We start from the raw sequence: 14,509 nt of genomic DNA on the forward strand, positions 1-14,509 counted from the left end.
CACTCAGGAGTAAAAGCAACATTAAATATGGATTGAATGCTGCTTGGCTCAAATTGCAAAATATCTGATCCTTTTAAAGAGCATTATAATGTGTTTATTGTTCAGAGCTCTTTCTCTGAAGTGAGTGGTGTAATCCATGGCATTTAAAGTCGGAGAGCCAACTCCTATCTTGTCCTCTGTAAATAGCCTGGCAGTTTCAGCTGTTCTGCTATTCTTTCATCCTTTACAAATGCTCTTGTCTATTTTGAAAGGTTGGCTTTCAGGCATATGCCCTACCTATTCTGATTGGTATCATCGTTTAGCGCATGGGTTTGCAAGTCTCTTTGTGATTTAACTGGTTTCAATTGCACTTCTATACTCTTATGTTTTGGTCTCTGGATAGTGTTCCTTAACGTGTGGTAGGATTTTTCTTTCCCTGCCGCTCATGATATATCCAGACCTGTGACAGTGCTCAGTGTTTGGTTTCAGCATCCTTTTCTTCCTTTTGGGAGGTTCTGAAGTACCAAGTCTAGTCATAATGTCACGTTTGGTTAGGTAGCATGGGTATGGAATCCAACCTGTTTCGTTAAAGCAGCATGAGTATACATCTTTCTTTAGTCTTTGGTCGCTTAATGATTCAGATCACTTCAAAATTCTATGTGATAAGTTATTCATTGTTTCTCTTTGTGCAGTGTTTTTCCCAATTCATATAAAAACATCTAGTGACAATGTAAAGGATCAATCTTCTTTTTCTTAGTTGCATTGTAATATACTGTGCCATTATGACATTCTTGCATCTGTAAAAAAAAGAGGAAATGTCTGCCTTAATAAAATTAAAACATTTAAAGTAGCCATTCAATCCATATGTAGAAACTAAATCTGGGTTAAATAATAATAAAAGTTCCTCTAAAAAGATACCAAAAGGCAAGCTTTTGAATCCTCTAAATCTCTTATATGTATGCATGTTCTAGAAGTCAAGATTGGGGTAGGTGCAAAAAATTCCAGAGTCCTAAAGTCTGACTATATGTAGAAGCCATTTTGTCCGGAAGAATAAATGGGAAAAGATTGAGGACAGAGAGTTTTGTGTCATAAAATGCCCCGAGCAATAGCATTCTAGTTTTAGTGAGATTACCGATCCCTTCAGGATTTGGTAGGCACTTGAAGTAGTCGTTGAAAATCAAGAGGGCCTCCCTTTGGAGAAAAGATGCCATTTCCAGAAAGAAGCTTAAATAACTATCTCAGTTTGATTTCTAGCATTCTTCCATTGCTTTCTTCTCCTTTTACAGAGTGTAATTCAAATTATTATGACACTTACAAATAAAGTACATTGGAAAATGGTCTATGGATGTAGCAATGAGAAGTTAAAGTGCTGTGATGTTTAACCAAGATTACAAGAAGTGACAGTCTTTGCATTGAATTGTGAAGTAGTGTATTTGGACTTCCTGCCCTGTAGGCAGGATTATGGAGCAATTCAAGCAATCAACATTAGTATACCAGAGCTCACTTTCTAATGTTACATGAGCCGGAAAAGAATGGTATATAAAATGCAGCAGCCTAGATCATTGCAACAAAATCTGGTACTGTCGCATGCAGGTTAGCCAAGAGGTTGTCAGAGAAAACACCTGGATGCACTATATGCAGAAGCTCAGGGTGGCTCTTTGACCCCCATTTATTCCTCCACCCCATTTTATCCTGATGAGATGAACAAAATGTATCAGGAAGTGAAACATATACAATAGTTAGATGTTGACATCTAGGCAGAAGTGTGAAGCCATATTCTCTTACTCAAAACAAATTCCTAGACTTAACATGTGTCTAATTTTAAGAACCCTTTGCCTCTTGGTTCAGGGTGATACGTGTTGTTGTTTGAGCACAAAACAAAGTATTGTACTGTACATCTTGCAAGCCTGAAGGGAGTCCTCCACAGAGACTGTGCAACATTAGGAAGTGGCTGCAGTAATGGTGCTTGAGAACAGAGGAGGTTTATGGCAAGAGCATTTTTAAGGCAAACCTGCCTTAAGGAAATGTACATCAGTGAGAACACACCTACTTTGTATACCAAGGGGGTGTTGGACATGTTTCTCAAACAGGAGCCCATGCCAAAATCCAAGCTGCTTTAGAAACAAGATTTTTAAAGCTGCTTATGATATTGTAATACAAAGTCTGCTGTTAAAACTTTTTTAAAAAAAAATCTCCTTAGTATGTATCCCCAAGCTATTAGAGGTAGATAGCTTGTTGAGTGTAACTGCACACTAAATACTAAAGGTAAGTTTTTTATAAAGATATTTTTTCCTACAAGATGACAGCCCAAGTAGGAATACTTGTATAGCTTTAGAGGAAGGCACAACTAGTACTTTTGTAGAAGAAGAATATTTCTGTGCATCTTATTGTACTTCAATGGTTATTTGCTTTGTTGTAATATGACTGTTACATTTGCTTTGTTCTAATATGTAGCCTGTTGATTGGATTGGATACATTTCATTTCCTGATACATTATCAGGGCAGATAAATGTTAGCAACTCCTTCCATTTTATGTTGTTGGATACAACAAAGAAAAGCAGAATGCTAAACTAACCTTTGATGTGTGATTACAGTAATGCCATTAAAATATGCAGGCAACTCAGAATACAGTTTGCAAAGAAAAAATATGCATTTGGATGTCTGGTTAGATTTAAAGCAAAATACAAGAGACCTAAAAAAAACCCTTGTAACTGGGCTGTAGAATTCCTCTTGTTGCTTTTAGTCTATGAATTCTTCCATTCTCGGCTGTATTCACAAGGTGATATCTAGTGATCTTGTTTTAGGAATTCATACTTATTTTTTGTTAAAATGTTTTGTTTATGGTACACTTTGTGGGGAACTTCTTATTTTTTTACCACTCAATGAGCAGCCAGGCTGATTCTCACATATACATGAAAAACCGATCCTGGCAGCATTAAGGAGGAGGAACGTAGATACCTCAGACATCAAAAGCACTGACCCTCTGATCTTGCCAGCTCAGAATCCAGCACTTGGAAATGCAAAGTTCGTATGTCCTCCTCCCACACTTAAATAAAAATTAATAAAATCTATCATGCAAATGCTCTTGTACAGATAGACACATTTATTTAATCTGTTATGTGGCAGCTGAGGCAGCTAGATAAGAATTATACTGCAAGGAATTGCATGTCTAAACCTTGGTGCCCTTGGCAGATATGGGTGGGGATGGTTCCAGAATAAATAGTGTGCCATCTTGAGCAGTAAAGTTGCTGCTAGAAAGATAGCCAAAGAACAGCTACAACCTCACATTCCAGTTTTCTGATCTTCGTCTTTCTCTCTCTGTCCCAAAGATTTCAAAAATTGGTGGGGGTTGTAAGTTGGGTCAGAGTCCTCAGATTTTACAAGAAGAGTTGGGTTAATTAAAACTGTAATGGGCTGTTGTAGATTTCTTCCTCCTTCCTTTTTTTTGTTTTTTTTTTGTGTGTGTGCTTTTTTGTTTTGTTGTTTGTTTGTGAACATAGTTGTGCTTTGGAGGTATGATACTAAACGGGTCCCAAGATTCTTCTGGTATAGTTCAGTTCCCTGGAACTGATTCCTCTCTGGGCTATTTGAAGTGGAGGAGCCTGAGCATAGGTTTGTCTCATACTGGCATTTTAGTCAGTTCCTTTTTTGAGCTGATGTTCCCCAACTTGACTGTTGTCCAGTATTGAACAGAAGCGTTTCCAAAAGAGATATAAGTGGGAGAAAGCATTAGTAAATTCTTCAGGGAAAGAACCTAAGTACAGTGGGGTCTTGACTTGAGAACTTAATCCGTATTGGAAGACGGTTCTCAAGTCAAAAAGTCTGTAAGTCAAGTCTCCATTGACCTACAGTGCATTGAAAACCGATTAATCCCGTAACAGGCCGTTTTTGTTCCATTTTGGTTTTTTTCTAGTCTGTAAGTCAAATCTCAGTCTGCAAGTCAAACCTAAATTTTGCGGCCAGAGAAGTCTGTAACTCAAAAAGTCTGTAAGTCAAGCAGTCTGTAAGTCAAGGGTCCACTGTAGATAAATAGGTACCACCTCGGTGGGAAGGTAATGGCGTTCTGTGTCTAGTCATGCTGGCCATGTGACCACGGAAACTGTCTACGGACAAACGCTGGCTCTACGGCTTGGAGACAGGGATGAGCACTGCACCCTAGAGTTGGACACGATTGGACTAAATGTCAAGGGGAACCTTTACCTTTATCCATGGTTTTGCTTGTTAAGTTTTGTGCTGTATATCTCATAGATCTTCCATGTTTTTCTTGGCACTAGTCTACCCTGACAATTTACTTGTTTGCACAGCAAGCACGGGGAATTCAAGGCATGTTTCTCTGCTTTGGTAGACAAGTTAAATCAAGTTTACAGTATTTTAATGCTTTATCAGTGCCTATTGGAAACACTGTTAGTGCTGTTGAAAACATATCTTCTGGGGAGTTATGGAAGGCCTAGTAAACACCGTATTTCTCCTTTGGAGAAAAAGAACAGTTTTCACTTGGCATCCTTATTTGTTTCTAGTTTCCTACTCTCTTAGAATACAGGCTCTTCTTCCCTCATATCATTCATTATACCAGTGGTTCTCAAACTAGGGTCCCCAGATGTTCTTGAACTGCAATTCCCAGAACCCTTCACCACTTGCTGTGCTGGCCAGGATTTCTGGGAGTTACAGTCCAAGAACATCTGGGGGCCCCAAGATGAAGAACCACTGCATTATATGACCCTCCTCTGCTTATATGCAGTGAAGGTTTTTCAGATGTAGTGGCTTACTCTATCATAATAGATGTTCTGATTTAAAAGGGCTGTTGTAGGTTAAGGTAATTGAGATTTGTGGACAATAAATGTCAGTTCTTAACATCTGCTTCAGGTTTAGCCTGCTATTGAACATACAAGTATTCTGCTTTCAAGAAGGAAATGATTTGAATGGCTTCTGGCACTGTAGATATGAGGTTCTTCTGAATAGTCTATTTGCATCTGAGACAGGCAGACGTCACATTTTGTTCAATTATGTATTATAAACATTGTATAGAACTGTCTCCATGGAAACGTGTATTGCTGATTATGTCAGATTTTTCTTGCCGCTGGATATGTAAAGAAGAATTTGCTGCCTCTATGGAATATCTGTTACCATTCAGATTTCTGTACTTTTCTGGTACAAACTGTCATCAAGCTTGTTCTTGGAGGCAACGCATAATAGTCACAGAAGTGTACATGAACTAGTTGCTGTACACAAATGCCTCTCTCCATGGAGACAGCATTTGTGTGGGTGCAACTTCAAGTATCCTTTATAGTTGATTTATGTCAAGTATGCTTAAGGGGGCTGCCCTCTTGTATCACAGATGGCTTTTGTTCTGTCAGTGATACCTGTATTGTGACATGCATTGTTGAACTATTACAATTGTCCATAAATTGATTACGTGGGTCATTTGTGTTTTATAGGCTACCTTTGACTTGGACCACAGATTTACTTAGAAGATTCCTGATTTCCTGTATCTAAGAATTAGGAGCACACCACAAAACCACAGGTAAGTTTTATCTGTTTTGAATGCATGTGTTTGGGAATTGTCAAGAATGACCCTGAACATCCTTCAAACTGTTGTAGCTCAGTCCAGCTGGCAGAGTACTGTTGTTTTGGTGTTTTTTTCTCCTTAAACACAGAACAAGACAAAGTCGAAGCTATGAAGAAATCCCCTATGTACTTGTCTTCTGTATGCTTCACAGGCCTTTCCTTAAAATCATACAGTATATTGTGTGAAAATTGAAAGAAATTTCATTTGCAAAAGTAACACAAACAAAATGATAAAATCCACTTTATGAATTTTGAAGGTGGATCTTGATAGCTTGTTGTATATTTGGTTCTACTCTTCCCTAATTCAGTATCTCCTGTCAGCTGGACCTGGCTGGTATTCTTATATCTCAAAGCAAGCTACTTGATATTATTTAGACTAGACCCAAGGATCATTCGTGGTTTCCTTCAGCTTGGTGACCCTGATAGCACTGATGCAACATCTGACCACATTCAAACAGGAAAATGTTTGGCATGGATGAAATCCTTTTCACTGTTTTATAAAGCATGAAATGTCGAACGATGTGCAGTGCTCTTGGAGCCATCAGACTGTGGGGCAGAAGTGTCTGGAGCGTATTTTCTCTAATTGCTCATGTAAGGATAAAACAGTAAGCTGTCTGCTAGGAACATTCCCTCTGCTTTGTCTGAAATGTTCCGTAGAACCTAGAGATTTCTCAGGCATGTAGACACAGTTCTGAAGCTTAACTGAATATGTACCATATGAGCCTCCCCTGGGTTGGCCTCTTTATGAATGGTACTTTCATTTGAAAGCATTTCTGATACTTTGCTTAGCAAAAGGTTGTTGCGTTGCTTTGCAAGTATATTTTGATTGCTGAAAATGGTTTTCTAAGTTTTCCTTTTCTTCTTCAGATTCCAAGACTAATCCCTTAATAATGGATACCCCTGAACTGCCGGCAGTGTTTGATGGGGTGAAGTTGGCTGCTGTAGCTGCTGTTCTGTACATTATTGTCCGCTGCCTGAATCTGAAGAGCCCAACTGCCCCTCCTGACCTCATATACCAAGACACCCCTTTGTCCCGTTTCCTAATTAAGTCATGCCCTCTTCTAACCAAAGAGTGAGTAGTCACCAATCATATTAAACTCTTTCCTTGTGTTCAAATCCAACCACCCACATAGAATGAGGTACCATATTTAGAAACCAGAGAAATGTGTGAGACAGGCTTTTTATTAGCAGTGTAATGGAAAGCAGCAGTTTTAAGTTAGACATTAAGAACAAAAAAAAAGTTGAACCACTAATCTTCAGAAGCATATGCAGTATTTTGGTTATAGATGCTGGTCTGCATCTGGTTCACATTCAGGAGCCAGACTGGGTTAGCAGTGTGATGTGTTGAAAGGCCCTAAGTAGCGTGCTTTTAGACTGAACTACCCTGTTTCCCCGAAAATAAGACAGGGTCTTATATTAATTTTTGCTCCAAAAAACACATTAGGGCTTATTTTCAGGCGATGTCTTATATTTTCATGTATAGCAATCTACATTGATTCAAATACAGTCCTGTCATCTTCTTCTGATTGCTGCACAAGGGTGAGGGCGGGGGTTTCACTCAACTAGGGCTTATTTTTGGGGTATGGCTTATATTACAAACATCCTGAAAAACCATACTAGGTCTTATTTTCAGGGAAACAGGGTATAAGATCCCTCTATTCACTTTTCTGTTTCAACTAATAGTCAAACGTACGTTGCTGGGTGCCAACAAGCAGGGCATGAAGGTGATGGGTTTTCTTTGTTTTGTCTCCTGCATATGGAACAGGCAAACTATATTTCCAGCTAGGATCAGAAAATGCTGGGATCTTCTTAAAATAGCACTGCTGATTCCCTTGTCTTAAGTTGAAGCTGCTTTGTGGTAATAGGCCAGGTTTGTTTACTTGCAAGTATAGTTGATAGTGCTGTACCCATCTTCATCCAGTTGTTTAGATCAGGAAGTCATGTTGAAACCACATGGGTGCTTACATAACTTTATAAATGACCCATGCGATTATTGAAATCTACTTAATGCTAGAAAAGAATGTTTATAGGATTCCCAGGCATTAATGTGTTAAACAACTTACTGGTATGGGTATATGGCAGTTCAAAGGTGCAGAAATCAACCACATGTCAAACTGTTTTGGCTCCTGCCTGGTGGGCAAAATTGTTGGCTTGAAAACTTATGTGCTCTTCTACCTCAGTTCTTCAAAAATTATGTTGGGGCCATTCATTGCTGTATATGTATGACTAGATAACTGTTTAATAACTAAACCACTAAAACCGGTGAGCAGAAAAGCAGATTAAGAATAACTGCCAGGTCAGTGCTACGCATGACCTTTCCAGACGTATGCACATTGACTTTGGAGATAGTGTGACAAGCAGGACATTCAGCTGAGTTCTTATGTTAGAAAGCAGTCATTAAGGTAAACTGACCTCAAGCCATTTGGGAGACTCACAGACTGAAAGCCAACATTCTGAATTGTGCCTAGAAACAGGCTAAAGGGCACTATACCTGTTCTGATATTGGTAAGTTATTAGATATAAGGCTATTTTATATATTCTAAACCATCTTCAATTTGTGAATAGTTTTCAGAAGTCCTGCATACAAGGAATAAACCAAAGAGGATGTTTCGAAAGATATATTTGGCTAAACTGTCTTAGTCCATGGGAGGCTGCAGAATAGCTGTATGATAAAATATCATGCTGTAAGACATTTGACATGGAGTGGAACAATAATTTGCTAGGATCACATTTTTAATCCAGATAGGAACAAGCAGGACATGTCCTCCATTCCTGCTCTGAGTATGTCTTGATGGATTTCATGGTTCATAGTACTGAAGGTTGCTGAGATGTCTGGGGTAATTAACTGGAACACTCCTATTGTCTTTATCCTGGCATAGATCGTTTGTCAGGGTAATGAAAGTTGTTTCAGTGCTGGGCCGGAAGCCAGAATAAAACTGACTATTGTCAAGATCTTGCAGGAGTATGTAAAATTGCTTGGCAGCTGAACACCTTTGCCCCTTAATCTCAAAGAGAATAATATTTGCAGCCGGCCGGTAGTTAGAATACTCTTCCTCATCCACAAAGCCTGCTCCCGCATAGTCACCATACTGATGTTTTCTCTTTTTTTGGGAGTGGGGAAAACATCTATAGCTTCTCTGTCCCAGCCAGCCAGTCAAGGTTATGACTCAGGAAGCGCAAGGAGACACAAAGCAGGCTACACCTCTTCAGGTGTCCTGTCCACACCCTTATTCAGCAACCTCTGATTTGATGTTGCCTCAGGTGCATCTGCAGGCACTGAAGCCCTAGCAGTGTCCAGGTTGCTGTGGCTGTAAACAATTTTGTCCTTGAACTGCTTTAGTGAACAAGTCACAGCAGGCCTCCAGGAGCTCTCTAACATCCTATTTAAGGCTAGTGTCGGTCAAGTCGTGGATGCAGAGCATGTAGATGCCGTCTGTTTGATCATACCACCTTTCTGGGTGGCTCCTCATCTAGTTTATTGGCTAAAGCACTTCTGGCCACTCCAGGACTTTTGTTTATTTGGATTCGGGTGATTAAGCAGTTCTTAACTAGGCACCTTTGTAGTGTTCAGAAGCCTCAAATGGTGCTAATAATTGCATTGAATGTTAAGTGGAAGTAACATGACTTCACCACTTCATTAGTTTCATTGGCTCCTTGTTTGTTTCTGAATCCAATTCAGAATGCAGACTGTCCTTTTGAAAATCCATAAACTATTTGGGACCAAGATTCTTGGAAAATCATTACCTTCAGTGCAACCCTGCCCCGTCCACTTAGACCTTCAGAGGACTTTCTTCCCAATAGAAATACAATTGAGGGCACACAATACTTTAGAATAAGAAATGTGAGTTTTAAAAGGCATACTGTTTAAAAGTAGGCATACTGCTTGGGAGTAAATTCTGAACAAAGAACAACTTCTTCCTGAGTAAACATGCGTAAGATTAGGCTGCAAATTAGCTGAACTTAGTGCAAAATGCAAGGAATTTTAATTGCTGTTTTCCTCAAGGAATTCCAAGGATCTTAGTGGGGCTTAAGAGATTTCACATGCTTCTAGTTTGATCTCTACAGTTCACACTGTTCTCCTTGTTCTTACAAATTTAGCATGTACACCACCGGACTTTGAAGAGACGTGTGAAACAACACAGCAGGCATAGCACATTTGCTGATGTTTGATTAAATTGTGCTTGTACTGATCTGAATGTTTTGTTCAGCTTACCACAAGATCATTCAGCAGTTGTGACCATTCATCATAAAATTGCCACTTTTTGTAAGAGTTCTACATGTGGTGCATTATAAATGTTTAAATATCCTTGGCAAAGGTAACATAGGGAATATTGCATAATATTTCTGTGCTTAGCTCTGACTTAATAGATGGGCCTTTTGTCTCCTGCTTTTGGGAAATTGCTGTATTATGATGGGAGGCAGAGCACTGTGTTAGCAAATAACATGTTTTGGGACCTACTGTCAGGATAGTATTGAATGGACTATGCATCGAATGGGAGGCAGTTAACTTACTGTGCCTCAATAGTATGAGCAGCTGAAACATTGAGCGCAAACACACCCTTGCTGCAGAGCAGTCATAAAGCTGAGAGGAACTGTATTTTAGAGTTGCTAAATTATTGTTTGGTAAAGGAAGTGCAGAGGTCAATGCTCTTTGCTGTTGTAATTTAGAGAAGAATATGAGAAGAACTCTTTGCTCTTTAGTTCTACAAGAATCATCTGTTGTGGGAGACAGTTAACACCTGGCTATTACCAGAGGGTAGTTGTGTTAGTCTGTGTTGCAGCAAAAACAACAGTTAATGTAAGTTCTTGTGGTCTAGAAATCTTACGCTATGATTTAATGTGTAAACAACACCATTGGTGAAAATATTTAACACCAGAATGGGTGCTTTGGCAAGAATCCTGTTGTGTAGCTGTGCTGACAGAAGGAAAATGGTCTAACCTGTAGTGGCAGATTGCTGCTAATTAATGGATTCCCATTCAGATTCCTGATTGCATGGCACTCCATTGGTTTGGCATGTGACCAGGAATCCAAGTGGGTGAAAATCTGGTTGCTTAGTGTGGTAAAGCCACACTAAAGTAGGCCCATTAAATCAGTGGAGATTTAGTGAGTCGGCCCTTTCATAAGTTCCATGACTCAAATGAGACTATTCCAGCTGTGACTTACTTTAGCATAAATTGGCTTATAGAACTTAACAAATCCCCACTCTACTGCAACTTACTAAGGTAAGCAGCAGGATTTCAACCATTATTCAGTAGCATTTTGGCACTAAAGTTATGCCATGTCTGTCCCACTAGCATAACTATGCAACAGGATTTGGATCTTTGTGTTGCACTTAAAAATATGTGTCAGTCCTGCTATTGCTTCTGCTTTATGGAGCACTCATGAGACCCTGCGCAGGTTTTAAGATCTTCAAGGGAAACATTACTTGCCTTCACAGACATATTTTTAGGATACACATAGGTCCTTTTCAGTGGTTACTCCTAGGTTGTGAAAGACTCTCTCTTGCAAAGCCAGGTTGTCCTCACTTCCTACTGTCCTTCAGGTGGCAGAAAAAAAACCCGTCCTTTTAACAACTTGTTGCCTTTTACTGCAGGGTGCTGTTTATTTTTTGCTTCTCATGTGAGTCTGTTTTTTTCTAAATATTTTTAAATGGTTTTATTAGCAGTTTTAAAATATTGGTATATATTTAATTGTTTTAATGTTGCTGTTTATTAAGTATTTAATTGTACCTGTAACTGAGCCACCTTGGGTTTCTACACAAGGAAAAAGGCAGAATAAAAATTAATTAAAGAAATAAATGATATATCAGTTAATATTGGCCTGTTCTCTTATCCTTTCTTTCAAAGCTGTTAAGTTTGTCATAACCCACAGATCAGGAATTATGTGGGAGTTGTTGTAGCACCAAAAACTCAGGATATTATCGTAAAACAAAAGAGAGTGCAGGCTTTTGTGGGAATTATTATGCTTGGCTTCATGACCATTGTTTGTTTTATGGAACTGCTTGAATTACAAACTCCTTTGAACCTGCTATATTTTCCCTGCAGTGTGTATGTGTGCTTAGAAAAAGAAAAAGAAATATTTTGTTAAAGATTATGTAAAATGTTTGAAACTCCAGCAGGATCAGATAACCTTTGTGATTTGTTGAGAGAGTTTTGTTCAACTTCTACTTTAACTTAGTATTTAACTTGTGTTCAGTTCCTTTAATTGCTGCATCTTATCTTTTATCCACTTTTAGTCTGTATAAATGTAACTTCCTTCTTATCTAGGTAAACATGTGGGAGGTACTATAGTGTTATCCAAGAAATAACCGCTGTTGGCAATCTTCTGAACTTGGGAAAATTTTAATAGTTGAGTTACTGACACAAAGTGTTCTTAATAATATCACCTAAATAATTTTTTTTTAAAAAAACCTGAGTGTTTTAAACAGCATCATAAGAAATCTCTTAAGAAAGCTTTATTTAACATTTTATGGGGAGGTGATATCATAATCCCGTAATAGAACAAGCAAATTAAAATACGAATATATATTAATCTGAAGATGTTGTGACAAGTTCTGTTTAGTAGAACAAGAAATGTTTTGCATATAAAGCAAAGCCAGAGGGCTGTGCCTTGCTTATTTCATCTGTATTATGAATAGTGTTTTATTTGCATCAGTGTTGAAAGATGAAGCCAAGCTATTTCTGTACCTACTCTAGACTCCAGTCTACCATGACTAAGTTAAAAACACATTTTGGAGCTAAAAAGGACACAGTCAGCATATCCAGAAAATGTTTGTCTCAGGTTTTGTTGTTTAATGCCTGATTAGGTAATCTCGGTGCCTCTTTATGAATAATTCTAATGGCAGCACCAAACACTGTGCAGGATATGAAAGATACATGAGTGTGTCTACAAGTGAATAGGATAGAATTACAGTACAATCCAGTTGACTGGTTGATATTTGATTACTTCTAAAGATTCCATGAAATGCCCTGTTCTCTGTAATTTAAGCTAAATTGCATAAGGATACAGGAACTGGAGTCTATGTGCATCTCCCAGCCAGATCCTTAGTTTTAGAATTAGGCCCCTCTTCAGTTTAACTCTTTGGTTTGCATACCTACTGTACATTCTTTCCAAATGATATTGTTTAACAGGTTTTAGTCAGTTTGTTTGCTTGCTTATGAATCATTTATAACAAGATTATTATGTGATTCAGTATGACCTGCCAGTTACAGGTACGAGAAATTAGAGATAAGCAAACTGCCCTGCCCTGAAGGAAACTGTTCTCCTTGACATCTTCTGATCCACAGCCCTCCCTGGGCAAATAAGAATGAGTTTTATTTTATTTATTTATTATATTTCTATCCCGCCCTTTTAGACAAAGTCGACTCTGGGCGAGTTATCATGTTCATGGAGAAGGCTACCTTCTGTTGTCTTTCTCCATTAAACCACATAGACTGTCTTATCCTACTTGCCCTGTACCTTATCTCTGTGCATGAGTAACTACCAGGAGAATTCAGGGATAATCATGAATGAGGCATGCATAGACTACAAGTAATCAGGAGTCAGGAATGCCACTGGAACCATTGCACTTTTTTCTCTTTCTCAGTATGATGCAAGGAGCAGTATACTCAGGAATACTCAGTTCTGAAGTATCCTAGAACCTCAATGCTCCTTATAATTAACACAGTCCTTTCTGAGCTAATTACGTGTTAAAATAATTAACTGTTTCTCAACTGGTCAGTTGATTAAATGTGTCATATATGCGCATTTGTGTATTTTAATGATCAGGGATCAGTCCTAGAAACAGTATACAGTGGGGTCTTGACTTGAGAACTTAATCCGTATTGGAAGGCGGTTCTCAAGTCAAAAAGTCTGTAAGTCAAGTCTCCATTGAGCTACAGTGCATTGAAAACCGATTAATCCCGTAACAGGCCGTTTTTGTTCCATTTTGGTTTTTTTCTGGTCTGTAAGTCAAATCTCAGTCTGCAAGTCAAACCTAAATTTTGCGGCCAGAGAAGTCTGTAACTCAAAAAGTCTGTAAGTCAAGCCGTCTGTAAGTCAAGGGTCCACTGTAGTGGCAAAAGTAGGTTAATTTGTATCTCGCTTCACAGTGTTTCATCACCATGGGAAGCCTTTAATTTGACATTGTACTTTTATGTTAAGAGCTGTCCTTCTGGCAAGCTCCTCAAGGTCACATTTGATTGCTCTGTTTAACGAGAAATATGCCAGGCTGTCATCTCCCGAAACATGTTTTTCCACCTTTATAAAGTTCTTGTGATCTTTGTTTTGGCAGAAGAGTGGCCTGGCCAGGAGATAGCTTCCTTGATGTGCCGTAAAAAAACACCTTTCTGTTTGGCAACTTGATGTTTCTAGGAGCTCAGATAAAGTCGATAAAGCCGTTCTCCTTGTTTTCTCCCTGATTCTTTCTTGCTCTTGAAATTTGCCTGTTCGGTACATCAGGAAGTGTGACATAAAAGTCAGTCTGTTTTGCCATCAGGCCATGCCAGTCTCCTGCTAAGTGTGGTACAGATGGATGTTCCTTCAATGAAAGAAAACAGTTCAGATTACAGTTCAGAACATTCTGAACTGTATAACATTTTTATCATACCTGATACCACCTCAGCAGGGTGGTGATCCCTAACTACAGCGGTGCCTTGCATTACGACGTTAATTAGTTCCAGCGAAATCACTGTAGAACAAAAATGTCATAATGCGAAATTTAAAAGCCCATAGAAAAATATTAAAACCCGATTAATGTGTTCCTATGGGCTTGAAACTAACCGTCCAGCGAAAATCCTCCATAGTGTGGCCATTTTCGCTGCCTGTGCAGCGAGGAATCCGTCCCAGAAAAGAGCAGGGAGCCAGTTTTTTAAACCGCCGGCCATTTTGAAACTGCCGATCAGCTGTTTTAAAATCGTTGTTTTGCGAGAATTGGTTCTCGAAGCAGGGAACTGATCATCGCAAAGCGAAATTCCCCCATTGAAA

General features: G+C 38.9%; 1 protein-coding gene across 2 annotated transcripts in view; it reads left to right on the forward strand.

The window, feature by feature from the left end:
• ABHD2 (abhydrolase domain containing 2, acylglycerol lipase) overlaps window positions 1–14,509 on the forward strand; it is a 30,685-nt gene that overhangs the window by 1,830 nt on the left and 14,346 nt on the right. For both annotated transcript variants that reach the window (XM_020781713.3, XM_020781714.3), the window contains exons 2-3: window positions 5,415–5,500; window positions 6,412–6,616. In XM_020781713.3, coding sequence (XP_020637372.1) covers window positions 6,435–6,616 — 182 coding nt within the window. In that variant the 5' untranslated portion in view covers window positions 5,415–5,500; window positions 6,412–6,434. The remainder of the gene's footprint in view (window positions 1–5,414; window positions 5,501–6,411; window positions 6,617–14,509) is intronic.

This window comes from Pogona vitticeps, chromosome 12 (genome assembly GCF_051106095.1).
Source record: "Pogona vitticeps strain Pit_001003342236 chromosome 12, PviZW2.1, whole genome shotgun sequence".
Taxonomy (NCBI): Eukaryota; Metazoa; Chordata; class Lepidosauria; order Squamata; family Agamidae; genus Pogona; species Pogona vitticeps.